Raw genomic sequence first — 22,164 nt, 5'->3', positions numbered from 1 at the left:
CACAGGCCAATGACAGCGAGTGATGGCGAGGCCCATGCAATGGATTGAAGGAATGGAGCAAAACTAGGTGTTCTCTTAATTCTGGGTAGGTCTCATGTCCCGAGACATGCCTCATCATTATGGAAAAGGAGCCCATGTTGATAAGAAAGGAAAATACGCAGGAGGAAGCAGGAGATGGGAACAGAAATAGAAAATGTAGTAACTACGCCATGTTTGGTAAAGCAAGTCAGTCTTTAGCTGATCAATTCTATTGTGTTATTTATGTCTGCCTTCAACAACTAGTACAAGCACAAAGAAGAGACGAGCAGCGCCCAAACCAGTTTGGTTTCACCCCCAGTAAGTGACAAATCTAACAACTCATTAGTGGAATTGTGCAGTCATCTTTTTTCCAAAAATTAAAAAGTACTTTTTTAGACTCCCGAATTAAATGCAGGGTCAGAAACGGGCAACTCTGCTTTTCTGCTTACAAGAATTGTGATTTTGCCAGCCTGATTTCTGGCCTTCTAGAAGCAAGTGGGCTTCTAGTCTTTGATAATCCTGGCAGTCCAGCGCTTGTGCCAGTTTGCAATCCTTATTGGGGCATGCCATTCACCCTCTATTTTCCATGAACATTCTTTATTTAAAGCAGAATTGGTTCAAAGAGTGTGCGACATGAACTCCTGTGATGTCATCATCAACTTTCAAAGGTCATGCGACTTCTAATGTGTTGGGATGGACGTTCAAGGTCCCAACATGGGAAAGAGGTTTACATTACGCAAGTTGTACTAGGCCATGATGCAGCTGGATTACATGCAATGTTGCAACTAAATATGTATTTTTGTGTAGTTAAAGCAATCAGAATAAGTGTTACTCAGTGTGTAGTTTTAGATACATTTTAGATTTGCAACAAGCAGCAACATATTTAGAAGCAGCATGGATACCATGTGATTGTGCAATGTACAAACTGTAGCGGTTAGAAAAATGGAACAGGGAGCTTTGCGCACACAAGAGAGAAACGTGCTGTGGGAAATTCAATGTGATGGGGTGCAGTCATCTTGAACAGCGTACATGTGGGGAATTTGACAATGGTTTAAATTGCAGACACCTTTTAGGACACTGGGAAACATGGGATTATTTTGAGTACATGGAGACATCACAGAGTGCGTTTTTCACTTAGTTGGGGTCTATGTGAATCTCAGAGTCTTGGTTTTGCTGGAATCGTTTTCGCCTGGCTTGGAGACCTGGATGACAAGGTCACTAAAGAGAGCAGGTAGCAAACCGCATTTGCGCAGCTGGTGATAGCATCTCAAAGGGCTGGTTTTAATGGCCACGTTGGTTTTGTTGATACACAAGGCAATCTTCCTGAGAGCACGTAGGTTTGTTGTTCGATGACCAGGGAAGTCCGGTTACATGGTGCGTTGAATTGAGTGTTAGTTAATTAAACACATGTGAAAAGGTGCTGAAGGGCAAAGCTTGCCCAGCGTTTCATAGGCTCTCAGGAAAAAAGAAAAAACATGCAGGATATGTGCTGGAGGCTGTATGATTTGAGATGGTAGTTGCAAATAAGGTGACGTTTAGGAATGTAGGAAGAAATAATACAAGACGCTGGAGTGTCTGGTGCGATAAGAATTTTACTGCTGGTTCAAAGAATTGTCCCTCCCCCCTCACCTTGTCTTTGAAGGGTTTATAAAAGGCCTCACACAACACATACTGGGTTCAAGTTTCTCTGATGAATGGGACAAGTTAACTCATGAATTTCTTTTCAGATAATAAAGACATTATGTTTAGGGTGTCATGACAGACTACGGAAAGAATCATGTGGTGAAAGGGGATTGTGCCTTGGTCATGTGTCCAATGGGGTTAGAGAATTTAGAGGGAATAGATGTCTTTGTATTAGGGTTAGCCAGTGGGATTTTGTTGGATGCCTTTGTAATAAAATATGTGTAATTATGTAAATGGTTTCATTGTGTATAAAAAGGTGCAACTGTGTTGAGCACTTGAAGAAACTGTTAGTCAGCCTTGTGAAGTTGAAAACTAACTCCTTCCGGGCGACAGTGTGCAATAAACTTTGTTTTCTGACAAAGTGCATTTTCTCTCTGTTGGAGCTGGGTTTTTTGCATTGGAATCTAGAGTCACATTCCTGCAAATGCAATTTTTCTGAAATCACACCCCAGAAAGCTTACGAGGCTGGATGCGATGATGCATTTCGACCATGAAGGACATGTATTATATTTTCACCTAGTGGCATTCAGATCAAAATAAACTATATTAATGCAATCATGTTCTTATATAGCGCCTTCTAGGTGCTGTCATGCAATATTCCCACCCAATTTAATAGCCCTCAGAAAGCGGAATGGCTGAGTCAGCCCTGCCTGAATTATAACCTGTGACTGAAGCTTGCAGATAAATGCCTAAGCAGGCCCTTAACCGACTGAGCAATTTTATGGCTGAAACTAAACTGTATGATCAACACTGGTATAATGATCTCCAGGAAGACCTTCTACGCTCTTTGATAAATCAAATTCCATACATACAAATCAGCCTCTTTTTAAAAAAGGATTCTAACTAGGCAAAACATTAAGCCATCCTACAGTACATTTATTTTGAAGAGAAAAGTTGACCTTTTATAACACAGCTACATCACTTGACATAAAAATCAATGCTAATTGGAAATATGAAAAAGAAGCAGCAACCACACAAACATCTTTCACGTCAACAGGAGGCTTCACATACAGCTGACAAAGTGATCGGCAAGCAAAATGGTCAAGAATGCTTTTTGAAAACAGAACACAGTTTTTATCTATGTATTTTATGAAATTCAATATAAATTTGCATCACAACCATTACTGCATACTCTTGAGTTTAAAATGTTACACTCGTTTCATTCTGTGCAAATATCGTGAGCACTTAGTTATGGGCTAAATGTCTGTGATGAGCACTATATAAGATAACATTTCCATGTGCAGTGGCCTACAATCGAGGCACACATTCTATTTACCACAAAACACTTCATCCTCACATGTACATGAAAACATAACATGTTTTTGCAGAGCGCGCGCTGACCCCACAGACTGCTTTTTTGTAATCTTGCAACACTTCTTCCTCATGTGAACATGACTATTTGACAAGTACAATGTGCTCGCACAATCAAATGTGTGAATAAGAGAATTCATTCAATTTCATGTTGGGTATTTATTGAAAGTGAACCTGACTTTGGGTAGCAACAGAGTGAGGTAAATCAGGAGGTGGTCACATGCTACCTTGGATGGTTGCGTGGAAAGGCCGGGAATAGTTAAGATCTACAGTTAGTAGAGAACATGTAACAGTGCTGAAAGGGGTGTGCAACGTGGTGGTGAAGGGTGCGCTGTAGACTACGCTTGTCAGAAAGGATACAGGACTTAGCGGATTGAAGAGGGTGCTCCTTGAAGATGTGGGTTTTGTTTTATTGCAAAATTATATCAGGGTACGGGGAAGTCTCTTGTTCACGGGTACGATAATTCGTAGTGAGGCAGCTGTAGGGAAGTCTAACTCATAAACAAAAGATGAAGAGCAAGGCGTCATTTTAAAAACAACATGCAAGCTGCTTCCTGCACCCAGCATTTGGGAAACACATGCGCAAACAATAAAGTGCAAGATTTTGCAGCCATTCAAAAAAACCTAATTGGCAAGCCAGAGATCATTTATCAGTACGCCTTCTGCAACTGTTTATTAAAGTGGATAAACTGTGTTTAAGTGCAAGAAAATGTACTTTAAGAGTAGCAATGCGAAGAAAGCAAACTGAATCCAGCATCAGCCAGAAATGAACACTTGACATCTGTTCTGCTCATGCCACCTCCCCCTAAAATGAGATATGAAAACAGATCCCATGCTTTCTCACGGAGATGAGCTGGTGTAGGAAAGTTGATCCCATCTTGCTGACTGATGCCCACCTGTTCCTATAGGGGGAGAATTGAACTAGTCCTTAAGAATATTCCCAGCCGTCTGTGATAAAGCCAAAAGGAATTCATATGCAAGTAGGTTCTAAAAAGGGAAAATAATCCTGAGGGGAGTGATAATATAAAGGGAATTAGATTAAATCCTGGCCCTGTTCGTGGGAATATATAAATTGATTGTGCATCCCGCAAGTTAGGGAATATTTAAGAAGTGTATGTGCTTCTGGAAAAATATATTTTATAGACTAGGTCCTATGGTGTATACAGTGAGATCCCCTCACTCTCTCTGTGTTATGAGATCTACCACAGAAGAATTATCGAGAGTTAAATGGACATCTCACTGTGTTCATACCTAGAAAAAGAATATAACTAAAGTAATTCCTCGGTATACCATTACGTAGAATACTGTTGGTAAAGCCAAGTTGTTCCCAGACCAAAGGGAGAGGGTGATTATTATTTTTCCCGTTGTTTAAAGTTTCCTATTGAAAGTAAGAAAGATATGCTTTTACACAATAATTAAATAGAAACCGCACTGAAGGGAATCTAGTCGAAGTACATCTTGAACCTATACTTTGCCTTTTCTAAAAGCCATTTACATACAAGAAGGTCCAGTAGTTTGTTGCGGTTGAGATTCCGATAGGTCTATTGAGTAAGGTGCTGGTATTTTGAATAAAGGGGAAGTAGCGAGAATTGCATAGGCAGGGATATTTAACCTAAATGTTTTTTGATAAATAAAGATTCCTCCTGGACTCTCAGGCATCCAATCCATTGTGCAGGTGTGCTCATGGTGAATTAAAGGCATATATACCAGTTTTGGTCCACGATTGTGGCGGCAGAATCTCTTGTGATTACTGCCACAGCAATGAGAGGATACAATGTACATTATTAAATAAGAGACATTGAATTGACTTCAACCATCCTAAAGGTTAATAGGCTGTTTAGGGTTTATGGTCATTTCACCTAAAACTATCGCATCTAATGCCATTCCATTGAAATGTTTCCATCTAAAAAATGTCCATCTAATGCATTTTTTCTTGCCCCCAAACCGGTTTTCTACCCTTTAAAATACACCTGAACAAAAATTAACCCTTTACCCCAAAAAAACATGCATTAGATGGACATTTTTTAGAAGGAAACATTTCGATGGAGTGGTATTAGATGGAGTGGGTTTAGATTAACTGAATAGATACCGCTGCATAGCTAATTGTGATTAGAATATGCACTGATGAATGGGTAAAGTTATTTGAATGGAAGCTTTTATCAATTTTTATAATCTAATGTGGTTAGATATGTATGGTATTGTTTAGGAATTGCACAGTATCAATTAGTAGTGCATGAATTGTTGGTAATTTTTTTATATTCAAAGTGCAATTAGATGTTATTTCTTATTCACTGCCCTGATATGTATGCAAAAGGCTTACATTTATTATCGATAAGCATTAAAAATTAGAAGAAATTAAAAAATGCAGACTATGGTGATGGGCATGTTACAAAAGTTTTGTATCTATAACTGCAGAATTGATAACTGAGGTGACTAGTGTGTTGATTATTTTTCATCTTTGGCATAGGAATATCCTGCAATTATAAGTTGATTGCCTTTAAATGTATTCAATTATTTCTATTTGGTTAATAAATATACCTTCTGTGCAACCCTGTGTGTTTCTTGTCCCTTAAGGGGGTGGGAGTCCCGGATTAATTAAAAAAGAACTTGATTAAATAAAGGAAAATCTGTGCGTGCATGGTTTGGGGTGGGTGGAAGGTTCTCCCGAAATTGATGTCGCCCGATTAAAACATGCTACACAGGATGGATTTATTGGGGAAATAGCTTGTTTGAGCTCAGTGGTTAGACTTTAAAATTTGCCTCCCGAATCTTGTAGTCTTCACATTTTGTTTCTTTTTGACTGATGGTTTGGACCTTGGCATTTCCAAAGCTAAGCTCGTTTACTTCACCATATACATGAGTAACCTTAACTCTTTAAAATGTTTCCTCCACCAGTAGTGTTGCTACTGAGACACTATAAAGTGTGTGTATACATATATGAGGGAGAGACTATATAAATTACACTGACCATTTAAATGGTTTCATTGGCTGCAGTTGATCTGACAGGAGATTTTGTGTCCCCAGAGACGACACTTGCAGTGCTGATTTGTGTCCATCTCTGTTCACTGCATCACCCTCCGGCTTTACATATCCTGACAGCACCCTGCAAGAGCCACTTTCCCTCCCTCCTTAACACTGTTTTGCTCACTCCTCGCTTTAGATGGCAGAAATCTGCTGTTGCCTTGGTGCTTCAACAAAGCGCTTGTTGCTTTGAGTAAACAGAACAATTTTAAATAATGATTTTGTGTGTGTTTTTACAATCTCACTCACAGAGACAGATAGGTGGGCAATAAGATGTGTTTCTTACTTTGGCTTACTGGGTTAAAAATATTGATTTATGAAAAAGGAGATTTAAAAAAAAAAAAAAAAACAAGGTTCCTCATAGGCTGTAGTAAATAGCTTGTCAGATAAAAACGCAACGGCAGATTTCCAGAGAGAAGAGCCCTTCTGCGAGTTAAAATTTGCAGAAGGATTCACAGAAGGATTACATGTTTTTTATGCTAGGTTGCTGGGTATTGCTATAGCATATATTTTGCCATGTGCATTTCCTCATGGCTCTTTATCTCTTTAGTCGTTTAAGGTCACCTTTATTGGAGCATTTGTGCATTTGTGGCTGCACTGGGGGCAGGGGGTATATTCTCCTTGGGCCTATTCTTCCTGGTTCCACAAGCGACTTTCCCCAAATATGGACCAGGCTTTCCACCCAACTAAGAGGTGGATTCTGGGAGTCTTGGTTTCAAGATGCTGTGCTATCCATGCTGGGTAGCTGGGCCTGGGGATACTGCTGGTTACGAGCGAGGACTTGGGGATGGCATGTCCATGTACTGATCACCACATTACTTTAAATCGGGCATGTGAACACAAATCCATTTACCAAGTACTTAACACATTGACCAATCTTTATAACCCTTGTGACACTCAAACCCATCAACATTAATTTCCAATTTACCTACTGCATGTGATCAGTCAATTCCCCAAATAAGGTGAAGCACTACACAAACTGTGCTTTAGTGTACATACAAGCTGTCTGTACTGCGGTGAATGCAGAATGCATTACAGAATAATTAAATTAGAACTTAATTGTCAACAATACACTCAGCAGCACACTACAGTATCATGTTATTTAATTCTTGTAAAAATAAATGTGCCCCAACTTCTTTGAATCAGGCAGCCACGTTGGGGGATGGGGGGGGGTAAGGGTTGTTTACACCACTCTAAGACCTCTCTGAGCCACGAAATTTGGGGAGAATAAATGATGATGTATCCCCTTCACTCATGTGGGGGTTATGTGCTCCCCTAAGCCCCCTGGTTCCTGCACTGGACGATGACATTGCTATAGTTGATAAGCAGTCTTAGGACCTGGCTGGTGCTTTGTGAGCGTTTAATTCGATTGTAATTGGTTTTTTGGTGCCTTTGGAGGGACTTGTGGGTATTTTGCAATCTGTTTTTTGGCCTGGCTGGGGAGTTTTCTGTGGAGTTTATTTTGTTTTTTCCTTTGACTCACAATCCATTTTTTGAGCTGTCTGCATCTAGAGTGCCCTGTCTTTGTGCTGTAGTCATTTGATCGTTTCTGGCTTTTTCCTTTCCACAACCAACCCCTTAGCAATTGGCTTAGGAAGTCAGGTGTCTCTTTGACTTTGTCCTGGCAGTCATATCTCCCCGATTTCCTCTGCCCTCTCCCATCCACCTTCATCCATTCTAGGTTGGTATGGGCGGTGAAAACAGCCATTACTTTGCCCAATTACAATGTTACCACTCTTGCAGTGCATTTCCAGCACTGTATTGCATGGGTGTAGGACATGGGGGCGGGTGTGGGGGAGGACAAGGGGGACAAATCCCCCCACAATTTTAAGTGGGGGATGTATTGTCATTTATCCCCCCCAGAATATGTGTTGGTGTGTCGTGCAGGGATCTGTTTTAGAAGTAGGGGAGTGGTTGTTTACTATGTAAGCTTCCCTCTCCCTCCTGGCCCCTAAAGCATGGGCTTTTTTTAAAAACGTAGTATTGGGTGGGGTGGACCACTAGTCACCAGGGATTTGTGCAATGGGGGTGGCCCTCTCCCCCCCACCCTAAGTGGATGGGGGGCACCTTATGTAGCCCTCCCTGGGGGCAGATTTCCGCCCCTAGGAAGGGGTACATGAGATGCCTTCCATCCATTTGGGTTGGGGCGGGGAGAGGCCACTGCAAATACTGGCAGAGCCACCCCTCCCAAAAACTGGAGCAGTACATTTTGCCCCCCCCCCCAGGGGCAGATGGTTACACACACACACACACGTGCCCATCTGCCCCTAGGGAAGGAAAAAAAAAATAAAACAAATTATAACTTGTTTTGGGTGGGCGTGGGGGGCCACTGAACCACCACAGATGTTTTTAGTGGAAGGGGGTGTCCCCCCCCACCCTAAATGGATGGGGGAATCTCATGTAGCCCTCCCTGGGGGCAGATTGCTAGCACAATCTGCCCCTAGGAAAGAGGCAAAACAAAAACAAAAAAAATTATAATTTATTTTGAGTGGGTGTGGGGGTCACTAAACCACCATGGATGTTTTTAGTGGAAAAGGGGTGCCCACTTTTCGGAAATGCATGGGGTTCTCTGTTTTCCTTGGTGGCTGCGACACCCTAGGCCCAAATCTGTATGTTGTCCACATGAGCAAAATCTGCTCTGCCGAAAGGCTTGGGGTTACCAGTAGGTTAGCCTTTTCCCTTTGCGCCGAGGTAGGTGCATCCACACATGTGAGGTACCGTTTTCATCGGGACACCTGTGGGAAGGTAAGACATCTGTTGTTGGTGGGGTGTTTCGGTGGGTGGGCAGAGGGAAATGTCTCTGAAATTTGGTGGAAAAAAACTACAATTTTCAGACATTTCACTCTGGCCACCCACTGAACCACACTGACAACACATGTCCTACCATCCTGCGTTTCCACAGGTGTCCCGACGAAAACGGTACCCCACGTGTGGATGCACCTACCTGGGCGCAAAGGGAAAAGGCTAACCCACTGGTAACCCCAAGCCTTTCGGCAGAGCAGATTTTGCTCATGTGGACAACATACAGATTTGGGCCTACGGTGTCGAAGCCAGCAAGGAAAACAGGGAACCCCATGCATTTACAAAAAGAGTTCACCCATGGGAATCCACAGAGGTCTGACTTGCGCGAATCGCCCCAGAATGTATTACCCACAATCCCCAGCAAAGTCTGAAATTTAGCACAAAAAAAAACTACAATTTTCAGACATTTCCCTCTTGCCACCCACCGACACACGCCGACAACTACACATGTCCTACCTTCCTCGCTTTCCCACAGGTGTCCCGACGTAAACGGTACTTCACATGTGTGGGTGCACCTACCTGGGCACAAAGGGAAAAAGACTAAAACCACAGGTAGCCCCCAAAGGGTTTGGAGAGACAACCTACAAATATGGGCCTAGGGTGTCGAAGCCACGATTGAAAACAGGGTACCCCATGCATTTCCCAAAAGACGACACCCGTGGGAATCCACAGATGTCTGACTTGCGCGAATCGCCCCAGAATTTATTACCTACAATCCCAGACAAAAATTGTGTTTTTTCCACCAAATTTCAGACTTTGTCAGGGATTGTGGGTCATAAATTATGGGGCGATTCGCGCAAGTCAGACCTCTGGATTCCCACGGGTATCTTATTTTTTCGGAAATGCATGCGGTTCCCTGTTTTCTTTCGTGGCTTCGACACCCTAGGCCCAAATCTGTAGGTTGCCCACATGAGCAAAATTCCTGAAAATCTGCTGTGCAAAAAGACTTGGGGTTACCAGTCTTTTAGGCTTTTCCCTTTGCACCCAGGTAGGTGCACCCACACATGTGAGGTAACCTCTTTGTCGGGAAACCTGTGGGAACGCGCTAAGGTAGGCCATGTGTTTTTGGCTGCATGTTTCGGTGGGGGACCAGAGTGAAATGTGCGGAAATTGTGTTTTTTTTTCCTATCATTTTCCCGATTTCCCCCCAAACTATGGAATCTTTCCCTAAATAGTTGTTGCCTGACCTGCGCAAATCACCCCTTCCTAAACTTGGAATATTGTCTACTTTTCAGAAATGTATGCCTTTCTAGCTTCCCATTCAGCTTTCCTACCCTTTTCTTCCATTCCGTCCACGCATGTCCTATTGGACAAAACAATGCCAAAATCACCTATCTCTCACAAAATGGCTGGTTAGCATATCAAAATATGTTATTTTGGTTTCCACTCAATCTGTTCTTGAAAGCCTAGAAAATGGTGAATCCAGCACAGCAAACCATTTGTTCCTAGCTCTTACAAGGAAAACACCACAGGCTTCTTTGTACAACATTTTATTGGCATTTTCTGAAAAAAACCCAAATGTTCTCCTTTTTGGTTATTTTCTCTCACCCCCCACAGCAAACTAGGATTCCTGGGTGGCGTTACGACCGCCTGCATGTGGGAAAAAGGAGGCCAGCTTTGGCCAAGATATCTCATGCCACAAAGAAGTTACAAGGGATTGAATGGCGATATACCAAAATCACCAAAAAAGGCCTTGGCACTGGGGGGGGAATACCCATGGCAGTTAAGGGGTTAAGACGGGAAAGCCCCAGAGGAGATATCATTTGCAAGGTAGCTCAGTTAGTTAATGCTCCAAATGCAGATTGTGCACAGGAATATGTTAATACCTGCACTTCCTGGCTTAATCTTCCGGTGGGATAAAGGCAGAGTGAATGCTTTCAGCTTCCGATGCAACACAGCATTTTCCAGGTCAATTGGTTCAGAAAAAGTGGTGGAAAACACTAATACTGTCGCTTTTTCTAATTAGCAAGACTTTCGTGCACTTTCTGGGAGGAGTTCCGGAGCCGAGTGGACATATGTATTTCCCGTTCCACCAGACAAATGCAGCCTTACTGCCAGCATGGATTCTCATGCTGGAAATAAGGAAAGGGAGTCCTCTGGGATCTGCTTGGAAATGAAACCTGGTAAAAGCGGGCGGAGTCCAGAGGAAGCCATTGTCAATTCTGCCAGCAATCACCAATTGCGTGAGGTATTTACACCCTTCCAAAGTGGAAAAGCTATGCGATTTCACCTGCCTTTTACGCTAAAATCTTCCATTTTGTGACGGAAAAGTAAAAACGTGCACCAATGGAAGTGGTCCACTCCATGCTTGGGGGTTTTGCGTGATGCAGCACATGTAATAAATAAATAAATACATTTAACATGACCCAGATAAATGGCAATTCGTGATCAGAATGAGCGAGCATGGCATGTCGCTGGTAAGAGGGTGTCCTGGGCTTCTTGTGTGCGTTGGCAAATGCCCTTAGTTGCCATCTCGCGTTAAGCAGGTGCTTAAACCCATCAGTGTGGATTGCGCAATAATAAGTCGACAGAGGTATTTCAAATGGCCAATTTCGCTCTTTGTGTGAATTTGTCAAAGTGGGACAATGTTGCCCAGCATGTCCCTCTTTCTCTGCGGAGTAAATTGTGCCCACCCCGAGGAAGAAGTGTGAAAAACCCACAAGGGCACTGTGCCCTGCTCTTTCTGCGTGCGTCTTCCCCACAGGGCGACAGATGCTGACTCAGACATAGGTAAGTCTCAAGTAGCAAGCCTGTGCCCTAGTTGATGTGGCAAAGGATTCCAGACTTCTGAGGCCGATAACATTAGTACCATTGAGTTATGCCACCTGGCGGGTATGTGTGATAAAGTTGCAAAGCAGAGCTCTTAGTGGGCTAAAGCAGGAGGCAATGTCTGCCCACCCTCAAAGAGTACGTACAACCAGTGGTCGAAGTGGGTGGGAGCGGTGCTCCTCTACTTCTTTTAATCAAGTTTTACCGTTCCTATACTCTAAAAAGAAACCGTTCTGGAATGGTTTCGTTTTAAAATAAAAGTGTAGGAAGAAGTTGAAACTTGCACTTTCAGTGCACTGCACAGGACGTTTCCTTAAAGAGCAGGCACATGTGTTATGGGGTTTTTATTGTGCATGGAAGGGGCTGCGGTGGTGAGGTCTGTGGGGAGCAGTGCAGGCTAGTAGGGAATATAGTTCCACTACTTCTTTTCGTACACTTCGACCACTGCGTACAACCAAAAGTAATAGGCCCCTCCGCTCCATCATGGCTGCAGGTGCCAGGCTCCAAACCAGGGCAAGAATGCCCTCCAATCATCCATACCCACGAGTAGGGTACCCCTCGTGCTCCAGGAACCATGTTGAGCAACCCCTGTGCTTTCAAGGTGATACTAACGTTATTTAAAACCAGAAGTCAAAAAGGTAATTGCTTAATTGCAGCTGGAAATTAGCTCCTGGCATGATCAAAATGTCTTTACTAAGCGTGACATCATTCCCTTCATGTATAAGCAATATGTGTTTTCTCGCGTTTCCTCATCCACTGAATTACTGTTAGAAACAAAAGGCAAGAGTTGTCTCTTGTGTTGGCATTAGGAAGGCAGTTGCCAGCCTCTGGCATAATATGCCCATGTTCTTCCAATATTGGCTAGCTGTTGCCCTCTTATGGCCAGGTAGAACCATCATGGCAGTGACTGGTAAATGCCTTTCCCCTGCAGACAGAAAAGCGGAAATAAGAGGCCAATTCAAGATACGGAACAAATAGAAGTTAAGACAGACTGCAACTGCCATTGCCGTTTTAGGGAGAATATGTTGAGTGTTCAAGCAAGGAGGTATGCATTAAGCAAGCAGTGAGACAAGGGAGAGGCAAAGAAATGCCAGAGGGGCTCTTTGAATAGTGTAACAGGGCAGAGGACCCATGCTCTGCCGTCCTAGTAACATATTAGAGAATCAAATAGATCAGGCTTTGCAGCATAAGTTAAACGAGAAAGGAACAGAGTCCAGCTCTGCATTCAGAATAACAAAGGCAAAGAAAAGCTAGGCTCTGAAGCCAGCATGAGATGGAATAAGAGGGACCAGACTCATCGTGAGAGGCTGGCCCAGCCCTCGCAGGGGCGCTAGAGGGGCAGCCCACATAACGGGCCGCCCCTCTGCCCCCCCCGGGTCCACATACACCCCACCTACTAGGCATCCCCACCTACTAGGCATCCCCCGGGTCTGACACATCCGGCCGCGGACCTCGGGAATGCTTATAAGGGGGTGGGCTTGCGATCGCTCATCCTCCTTGTTTTCTGTACCCCCCACCCCCCGTGGACAGTCAAAGCAGCAACATTACACACCTGGTCCCTCTACTCCCATAACAGGGCTTACTCAGAGATACAAACAAGATTTCCTCTTTCTTTGAAACCCCGATCCTTCCATTCCAAGAGACACGCACGTCTCCTTGCCCCCCACAAAAAAAGTAGCAACTTGCAGTTGGTAGAAATGGCTGCAACTCCTTTATTTGGCAGGAATCCACTTCAGGTGATCTGCCTCTTAACAAGCTGGCGTCCCAGCTCTGGCCCACTGCAAGTTATTGTTATTTCCTCTCTCTTACCATGAGCTCATAGTCAGATGATAACTCTAGAAATGCAACATACAAAGACATGTTCTTTGCTGCTGCATCCTTTAATTTTCTTCGTTTTTCTTTTCTTCTTTTCTCTTGTTTTATACAGTGATATTTGTAATGTAATACGTACTGCTATTTTAATTCTAATTTTGTGAAGAGTCGAGTTCTTTGACTAAAACACAATAAATAAAGCAAAGTCCCCAAGATGTCCCCGTCGCCCCTAGATTGTATTTGTCTCCTACGCCCCTGCTGTATTGGTTTACATTCTTTCCCCATTATTGTGTGTTTTGAATCTAGGGACATTTTGCACTGTGAATGCACGAATTGGGTGAATCCTCCCACAACAGTACCCAACGTAACAGCTGAATCTAGTTGCATTCACATTGGGACTATCGCTGCATTTTAGGACCTGCCACCATTTGAATCTATGCGTTTTTAAGCATTGGGGGTTGGAAATGTGTTGCACATACATCGTCTGTGGCGGCAGGAAATCACACTTAGATGGATTTAAGGGATAGGAAATGTGTTACACTTACCTGTATACGGGAGTTGAAATTGTGTTGTACGTAGATGGATTTTGGGGGGTACAAAATGTGTTGCATGTAACTAAATCGTACGAAAAACTCAATGTTCTGCATACTCACCTGCAAACCCTAAACTAAACAGAACCCTACTTCTGCTGCGCCACAATCCACACACTATTCACAACACCCAATATGAGACCAAACACATGGAACACACAAAGCACCCAAGCATACCTCAACATCACATGATGGCTCCCAACCAAAAACGCACCAAAGCTCAGAGACCGGTTTCCCCAAACTGAAGCTGCCAACAGAACATCAAAGCTCTCTCGGTCTTCTCCCTCTTAACCCCATTAACAATCCCCCCAACCCTCCTTCCATTGCAGATCCACCAGAGCGCCAAGAGACAACGCAAGTGGCAGCAGAAGACTAGATACCATAACATTTATGCAAGTACACCAACGCATTAATGGATTGCACCTCCAAATCGAAAGGTCAGGTCTATGTGCTTATCGTCAGCTAATCTCCTCTGACCAAATGATAGCCTACCATGCCCGAAAATCATGACTTAAGAACAAAAGAAAGGACGACAGTTATCCTCTTCCCCGTTCTTCAAGGCTTGGCCATTTCATATAGGATGACTCGGAGTTTATCAGGAAGGATGTGGCGCACCCCGGGTGACAGAATGTATTAATGTGCCAAGTCACTGCTCTGAACACTGGGCATTCCATGCTCTAATAAGCAGTAAGTCGCTCATGCACCAGGCTGCCTCTTGTTTTTATTTCTCTTTTTTTAAGCACAACAGACACTTTATCTTAATGAGCTTTCTTATAAGGTAAACAATTGGAGTTAAATGGTCTCTAGGTACTTGAGATAATTTAGGTTGGCAGCAGGGGCGTTGCTAGGGGGGGGGGCTAAGGGAGCTATAGCCCCTGATGTTTTGGTTGTAGCCCTGGATAGAATCTCAGGAACTACAGCCAAAAAACTAGCTAGCTCCCAGTCCCAACAGTTCCGACATTAGCGTAGCCCCGGGTCTTTTCCAGACCTAGCAACTCCCCTGGTTGGCAGGCTGGCGTTGACAAATTGCAATGCTTTCAGGGGTATGGGAAATCCAGGGGGTGGCACTAACAAGTCACGAACCAGTCGTGGGAAGAGACCTGTGAAGAGGCTAGTTGGGTCTAGAAACCACAAGCAACTTAACAGCATGTAAAAGGAAGTGTGGCCTATTTAAAGGGATAGTCCAGTAAAAAAATGTATTTTAAAAATAGATAGGCAACATTAAAAAAAATACTAGCACTTTTTTTTTTAAACTTCCTATGTAACATTTTGAGCTATTCAAGCTCAAAATTCGCAAAAGCAAGCACATGGGCGCAACCATTTTGTGAAATGGATGCCCGCCTGTGCTGGCTTTTGCGGCACTAATGAAGGAAAAGCCAGCCAGCTGTAGTAAACAAAAGCTACCGCTGGGTGGCTTTTCCTTCATTGGTGCTGTACGCGGAGGACGGGGACCGGAGACCAGAGCAGGAAAGCTGCAGCTGAATCTCGGTAAGTGCTATTTATTATTTTTTTTTTTAAATAAGCACTAGCTGTGGGGTTTTTTCTGAGTTTTCCGGGCTGGAGGAGCCCGAAAAACTTAGAAATAAAACCATAGCTTTAAAAACGTATTTATGTTTGCGGTCGCTTTTGAAGCGACCGCAAACATAAATACAACGTTGTGCTTGAAAACGCTGTGGTTTTTCTTTCCAAGTTTCTCAGGCTCCTCCGGCTCGGAGGAGCCTGAGAAACTCGGAAAGAAAAACCGCAGCGTTTTCAAACACAACCGCGTTGTGTTTCTGCCTGCCGTGGCTATCACTTTGGGTCTCCCGTGGGGAGCCCGAGAGCCCCAAATGGGAAAGCAAATTTAGGCAGAAAAACAAGCGCGTTGTGTTTCTTACTGCCTTGGCTTTCACTTTGGGTCTCCGGTGCTCCCCTGGGGGAGCACCGGAGACCCAAAGTGATAGCCACAGCAGGCAGAAACACAACGCGGTTGTGTTTGAAAACGCTGCGGTTTTTCTTTCCGAGTTTCTCAGGCTCCTCCGAGCCAGAGGAGCCCGAGAAACTTGGAAAGAAAAACTGCAGCGTTTTCAAACACAACATTGTATTTATGTTTGCGATCGCTTCAAAAGCGACCGCAAACATAAATACAATGTTTTTAAAGCTGCGGTTTTATTTCTAAGTTTTCGGGGCTCCTCCAGCCCGGAAAACTTAGAAAAAAAAACCACAGCTAGTGCTTATTTTAAAAAAAAAATAAATAGCATTTACCGAGATTCAGCTGCAGCTTTCCTGCTCTGGTCTCCGGTCCGCGTCCTCCGAGTCCCGGCACCAATGAAGGAAAAGCCACCCAGCGGTAGCTTTTGTTTACTACAGCTGGCTGACTTTTCCTTCATTAGTTCCGCAAAAGCAAAAGCCAGCACAGGCGGGCATCCATTTCACAAAATGGATGCGCCCATGTGCTTGCTTTTGCGAATTTTGAGCTTGAATAGCTCAAAATTTTATATAGGAAGTTTTTTAAAAAAAGTGCTAGTATTATTTTTTAATGTTGCCTATCTATTTCTAAAATACATTTTTTTACTGGACTATCCCTTTAACTAAATTAGTTGCCATTGTGGTCGAATGCTCCATCTATAACAAAATACACTCGCCTTCAAAAGTTAAACAAAATGAGTGCAAAATATAATTAATCAATCACTGACACCAGACAAGCTAGCCAAGTACTCCTATACATTTCTGTCTAGGAACACACAAAACTAAAAAAAACAAGCAATCCCTCAGTAGGCACCCAGAGCCTGGGGCACCAGGACCACTGCACATCTGCACCACACCATCCATCACCACTTTGCGAAAGGTCTTCAGAACATACCTCTTCGTCACACCTAGTCCAGCCTCACCACCTCGCCAGCATTTACCTGTCTAACCTTAACCTTCATATTCGGTCATGAAAAATCTTGTAAACTTCTCTTTTACCTCCCACCTTTTGAACTTTGAACCTTGTAAGGCGCTCTAAGACCCTCAGAGTTGTGCCTGCGTGCCACAAAAAATATCAGCTGTTACCTAAAGTGATCCTGTTAAATTAAAAATAGCCGAATGAAGGTTCAAATCCTCATAAATATAGATTAGATTGTTATTCCCACCCCGCCAGACTCCTCAACGAATGTATGAGCCAACTGCAATGTTCTGCGTGTGACATGAACAGGCCTGCTCCCACTATTTCCGCCAACACAACCAAAACACAAAATAAAATGCTCTCCAGCTTGCTGACCCACAGCACATACATCACACTTAGAAAATGTCTCATTTGTGAAAGGTGGGTGGCATGCTTCAGAAAACAAAACGTGTTCCTTCTGGCAGTGCTCTGCAGTAGTGGTTTATGTCTTGAATTGACTCCTTTGTGGTCTCAGTGCCCTCAGGCAACATGTCAGGAGTGCAGAGAGGCAGTGAAAGCTCAGATGCTGCCAAGTGAAGACCTCCCTCCACAGAGGTGACAACTTCTTTCCTCTGCCCACATGAGCGCCCCGCTATACTCCGGTCCGCTAAGAAGTGCGCAGTTAACTCTCAGTGCTAAGTCGATCTTTGACTTCTCTGAGCCCTGTCACAATTGTAACGTGTTTCATGGACAAATAAGTACGAAGCGGGCAAATGGCGGCCTAGGTAACAGAGCAAGAGGGCCCCGTGCCTACAAAGAGGAGCTAAGTGTTGACGAAGGGATGTAATCAGTCTACTCAAGTACAGCTTTTGGGCAGGTGGCTGTCAATTTGAAGGCTTTTGCATTATTTATTTAGTATTTGCAGAGCGCACTACAGCCCACAGGCAACGAGGTGCTTTAAGAAAATTTTAAGAAGGCTTGTTTCCGGGTTACAATAAGCGGCCCAAGAAGGTATGCTTAAATACATTCACTTACATACATTGACCGTTACAGTTAATTACTCATACTCTTGTCTAGGTAGCGGATGGCAAAACCGATAAATATCATATACATGGTGACACAATAGTAGTGCAGATCTAGTGCGAAGTGCTCTTTAGACGAAGAGCTGGGTTTTTAAGGCCTTGCGGAAGGCTGTGTGTGAGTCGATTGATCTAATCTGAGCTGGGAGGTTATTCCATAAGGTTGCCGCCATAGTGGGGAAGCTGGTGCCACCTGCACGCACTCTGCGCGTGTATGGAACAGTGATGTGGTTCGCATAGGCTGCCCTCTAAGGTCTGGCGACCGTTTGGTGATCCTTTGTGTCAGATAGGGAGGGGCCTGATCATGAAGACATTTATGTCTAAGGGCCAAAGTTTTGAAGACCACCCTTTCCTTGATGGGGAGCCAATGTACCTGCCTCCTGATCCCCGGGATGGGTTCCTTGCGCAAGGTGCCTGTAGCAGCCCTTAAGGGATTATTTTGGGCAATCTGGAGTTTGGCGAGGTTTTTTGGGAGGTTCCAATGGACAGGGCATTGCAATAGTCCAGTCTGGAACAGATGATGGTTCTGGCTATGGCGATGCAATTTTGCCGTGATAAGAAGGGCCTGATGGCATTGAAGAGTTTGGAGTGGAATGCTGCGGAGGAGGCGATGGCATTATGTATACTGTACCGCCTTGACGGTATAATAAACCCGCCAAAAAAATGTAGTTCCAGAGCCAACAAATATGTCTGGCCAACAGATCCAGGCACTGATCCTCCACTGCCACAATTTCCACCTGCAAATTCAACAAACGTGAGGAGCCATCAAATCGCCAACTAATGACCCCATATGTCACCACCTAGTTCTTTGCATTTCCAGTAGCAGACTAACGACTAGAGGAGATTAACTGTCCACAACTTGCTTACCTGGATTCTGTATGTCCCCTCTCTCGCTAACAGAACACCCCTTTGTTCCAGCCCAAAAGCTGCCCAACTGTCGCCACACAGTCTGCAATAGGAAAATCTAAAACAGGCAATGTAATGTCGAATCGGCCGCAATTCTGGAGACATCCTGAAGTACATAGGGCCACCTTAACCTGTCCTGGACTTCACATATTACTATAACATAGGAATTGGCAAATCTGCATTAAGCAACGTGAAGTGGTAGTCAGCCAAAAACAAAAGGATCGACGGCAGCCCCAGATTTAGGGGCATAAACTACAGATGACGACAAACATGAACATTACAACGTGTGTGTGATCCCGAGCATTGCTACCCTCTGTATTATTCACACTTGTAAGCCAACATCAGTAACCAGTGTCTCACGCACCCAGCCCCTCCCTGCTCCCACTGGCCAATCAAACGAGATGGTAAAAGGAATGCACATTGAGAAGATACCATCGCTCAAAATAATCACAGCCCAATTTATAGTCTAGGGCCCTACATTTCTGTTGTTTATAATGTTTGCAACAAAGAGTTGTTGCCAATCCGCTCTCCACACCCAACGTCTGATGATGAACGAAACACACGTAATTTAAAATGAAAACTTGGCAGGTGAGAAAGCAGTTACTTCTCCCCCCTCTCAATTTGATGGAGTTGCACACCATGTGGTCAGTTCTCTGCATAGCTCCACATCAGCATGTGGTGCAGGCACCTGGGTGAGGCACACGTGCATGTCACTTCCAAGCAACTCCCCCCCCCCCTCGTGTTACGCGAGTGCCCTGGAGTCTTACCTGTTGGTGAGGCTCCCATGTGCTGTGCAGCCTGCTGTTGGTGGTGCTGAAGTGGGTGCTGCTGCTGGTGATTGTTTTGGTACTGCAGGTAGTGAGGATTCTGCAGTTGGTGTGGGTGGTGCTGCGGGTGTTGGTACTGGTGGTGGGGACTCCCTGCTCCCTCAAGACCACCCCCTAGCTGGAAGTGGGCGCCACCTGGGTGTTGCTGGAGGCCGGGTTGCTGCAGACTGAGCAGGAAGCCAGAACGGGACCGGGAGCGGGTCCGAGGAGGCTCCAGCAGGGGGAAGATGAAAGAAGGCGGCGAGCCGGGCGGAAAGGAGTGGAAGTAGGGCCCGGTTGGGGGCGAAAAGGAGGGATTTTCTTGCTGCAGCGGGGGGTGCGGGGACTCCGGGGGCCTCAGCCCGAGCTCCCTGCCCGCGGCCTGCCCGAGCTCCAGACGCTGCGGCGGGCTGTGCTCCAGTCCTCCAACTGCCCCGGGGGAGCCCCCGGGCTGCTGCTTGGGGGACTCCCTGCGCCTCGGCTCGGGAGGGCCCCCAGGTCGCAGGCGGGGGTAGAGGCGCGGCTCCGGGGACTGCACCGAGTCCGCGATTGGCATGTCGGCGGGCTGCTAACCCGGGCGCCGGGGGTGACTCCTAATCCACCGGGCGCGTTCTGGCAGCTCCGGCGCCGCTCGCCCTTCACAGCCGGCGTGTGGGTCCTCCCCCGGGGCAGCCCCTCACGCGGCTGGGATTGCTGGAGAGGGAGGCGGCGGTGTCAGCGCCGTTCCCCGGGGTCTCCTTTGTGCCCTGTGCCGGCTGTCGCTCCTCGTAAGCCCGTTCTCAGGCTACACTCAGGGTCGGGTCGCCGTGGCTCTGTGCACCGCCCCAATTCTCCTTCGGTGCAACGGCGCAGCATAAATGAGCAGCAGGGCGGGGAGCTCCTGCTACTGCCAGCCGCCACCTCCCCCACTTCCGTACCAGCCCAGGCCGTCCCCTCCCCGCCCAGGGCAGCCTCCGCGCAAGTAGGGGAAGCGGCGACACCCGGCCCTAAACTTTACCCCTACTGACCGCCTCGCAGCGCGGCTCTCAAACTCGACAGGAGAGACGTGTTTATGTATTGGAGACGTTTTGTGTGAGCGCTCAGCTCGCATTCAAAGGGTTCGGTAGTGTGGGGATTTTTGGTCGTCGCGCAGATTAAAAAGACCTCGAGAGGGAGCAGTTCTGATTGGCAGATGCATCAAAGGGGATTCCGTGCCTTCGGCATGATACATGGATCTGCGAGTCACGCCGCTCTCTGGCATCATCAACAAAGTGGGCGAAGAGTGTAACTGTATAAGGCACCCCCTTGTGCGGGGCCGTCCTCTTCACCCTTTCCGCTGCCCTGTACACTCTTGCAACGTTGTGTGTCCGCGGATTTTAGAAATCCGAGACAGTGCAATGTGTGGGCTTTTGGGTAGATGAGTTGATGATTTCGTTTCTGTGACGTATTTTAGAGGCCTGGAGGATGACATCAAATTTTCAGTCAAAATTAATTTGTATTTTAGATATTATTCTGTATATGGCCTGGAGCATAGCTCAGGGGCAACGCGGGCACCGTGGAAGCAAGATGACGTTCCCTGGCTCCACGCTTAAAAACCTCTTGGTTTTAAGCGCGCTGTAAATAACCAATTACAATTAATTGATGATGCATTTGATATAGGAATTGATATTTATACTTATAGTTTGTCTTGGAAATGTTAATGTACGATAGGATTGTTAAGTTTGTCTATGTTTGTAAAAGTTCTTTGAAACTAAATACATGTTTTGTACTGTCATCCCACTCAAATCAATGCTTTTATCATTTTTGGAGGGATGTCTCGTCAAAATCTATGGAGGGCTTCCACATGCATCTATCCCGAGTTATCGTCCTAAAAATATCCTTCAGAAATCTGAACGCACTTGTATTTGACCTCCAAGCACCAACCTTTGTCTCCTGTACATGGGTGTCTACAGTGATCCTACACCACAATCTGCATAGCCACTGACACACGCCTCCCTCTATACTGGTCACCTCACTCTCGTTTGGGTGTCGTGCCAGTCACTAGCCAGCTCAACGCCTGCCAGAGCTTTTTATGGGACATCTCTCCAAACATTTTAAAAACATTGATTTTAGTAGGATGACAGTACAAAACGTGTTTAGTTTCGAAGAACTTTTGTGAATATAGACAAACTTATCAACAATCATATCGTACGTTTGAAAGGGGCCCCTAGGGGTCCCTCACATCTATGGAAACAAGGCAAGTCACCACACACGATAGATACGACAGACACGAGGTTGTATTCCCAAAGCTAGGGTTTATTGCAAAGCAAATAGTCTCAGTTGGCCAACTTGGTCTCACGCCCCGCAACGTGTATCTCTAGACCTCGAGGGACGCAAGAGAGCGAATTACGTACATCAGTTACATATATACAAAATGCATATCATACAATCAGCTGTGACATGTTTAACACCCCCCTTTATTGGGTTTCTTTGAACTCGGTTTGATGATGGACACTTTCGACAAATATGACACCTTCAAATATCTATTTTAGTAACAATATGCA

The 22,164-nt window shown here is 45.2% G+C and overlaps 1 protein-coding gene across 1 annotated transcript in view; it reads right to left on the bottom strand.

The window, feature by feature from the left end:
• RNF38 (ring finger protein 38) overlaps window positions 1-20,730 on the bottom strand; it is a 1,177,976-nt gene extending 1,157,246 nt beyond the window's left edge. The window contains exon 1 of the mRNA XM_069630459.1: window positions 19,604-20,730. Within this exon, the coding sequence (XP_069486560.1) occupies window positions 19,604-20,198 (595 nt within the window). The 5' untranslated portion in view covers window positions 20,199-20,730. The remainder of the gene's footprint in view (window positions 1-19,603) is intronic.
• Window positions 20,731-22,164: the final 1,434 nt, after the last annotated feature.

This window comes from Ambystoma mexicanum, chromosome 6q, assembly GCF_040938575.1.
Source record: "Ambystoma mexicanum isolate Mex_15411 chromosome 6q, UKY_AmexF1_1, whole genome shotgun sequence".
In the NCBI taxonomy this organism is placed as follows: Eukaryota; Metazoa; Chordata; class Amphibia; order Caudata; family Ambystomatidae; genus Ambystoma; species Ambystoma mexicanum.
Note: the sequence above shows the minus strand (reverse complement) of the source record. Positions and strands in the feature narration are given on the sequence as shown.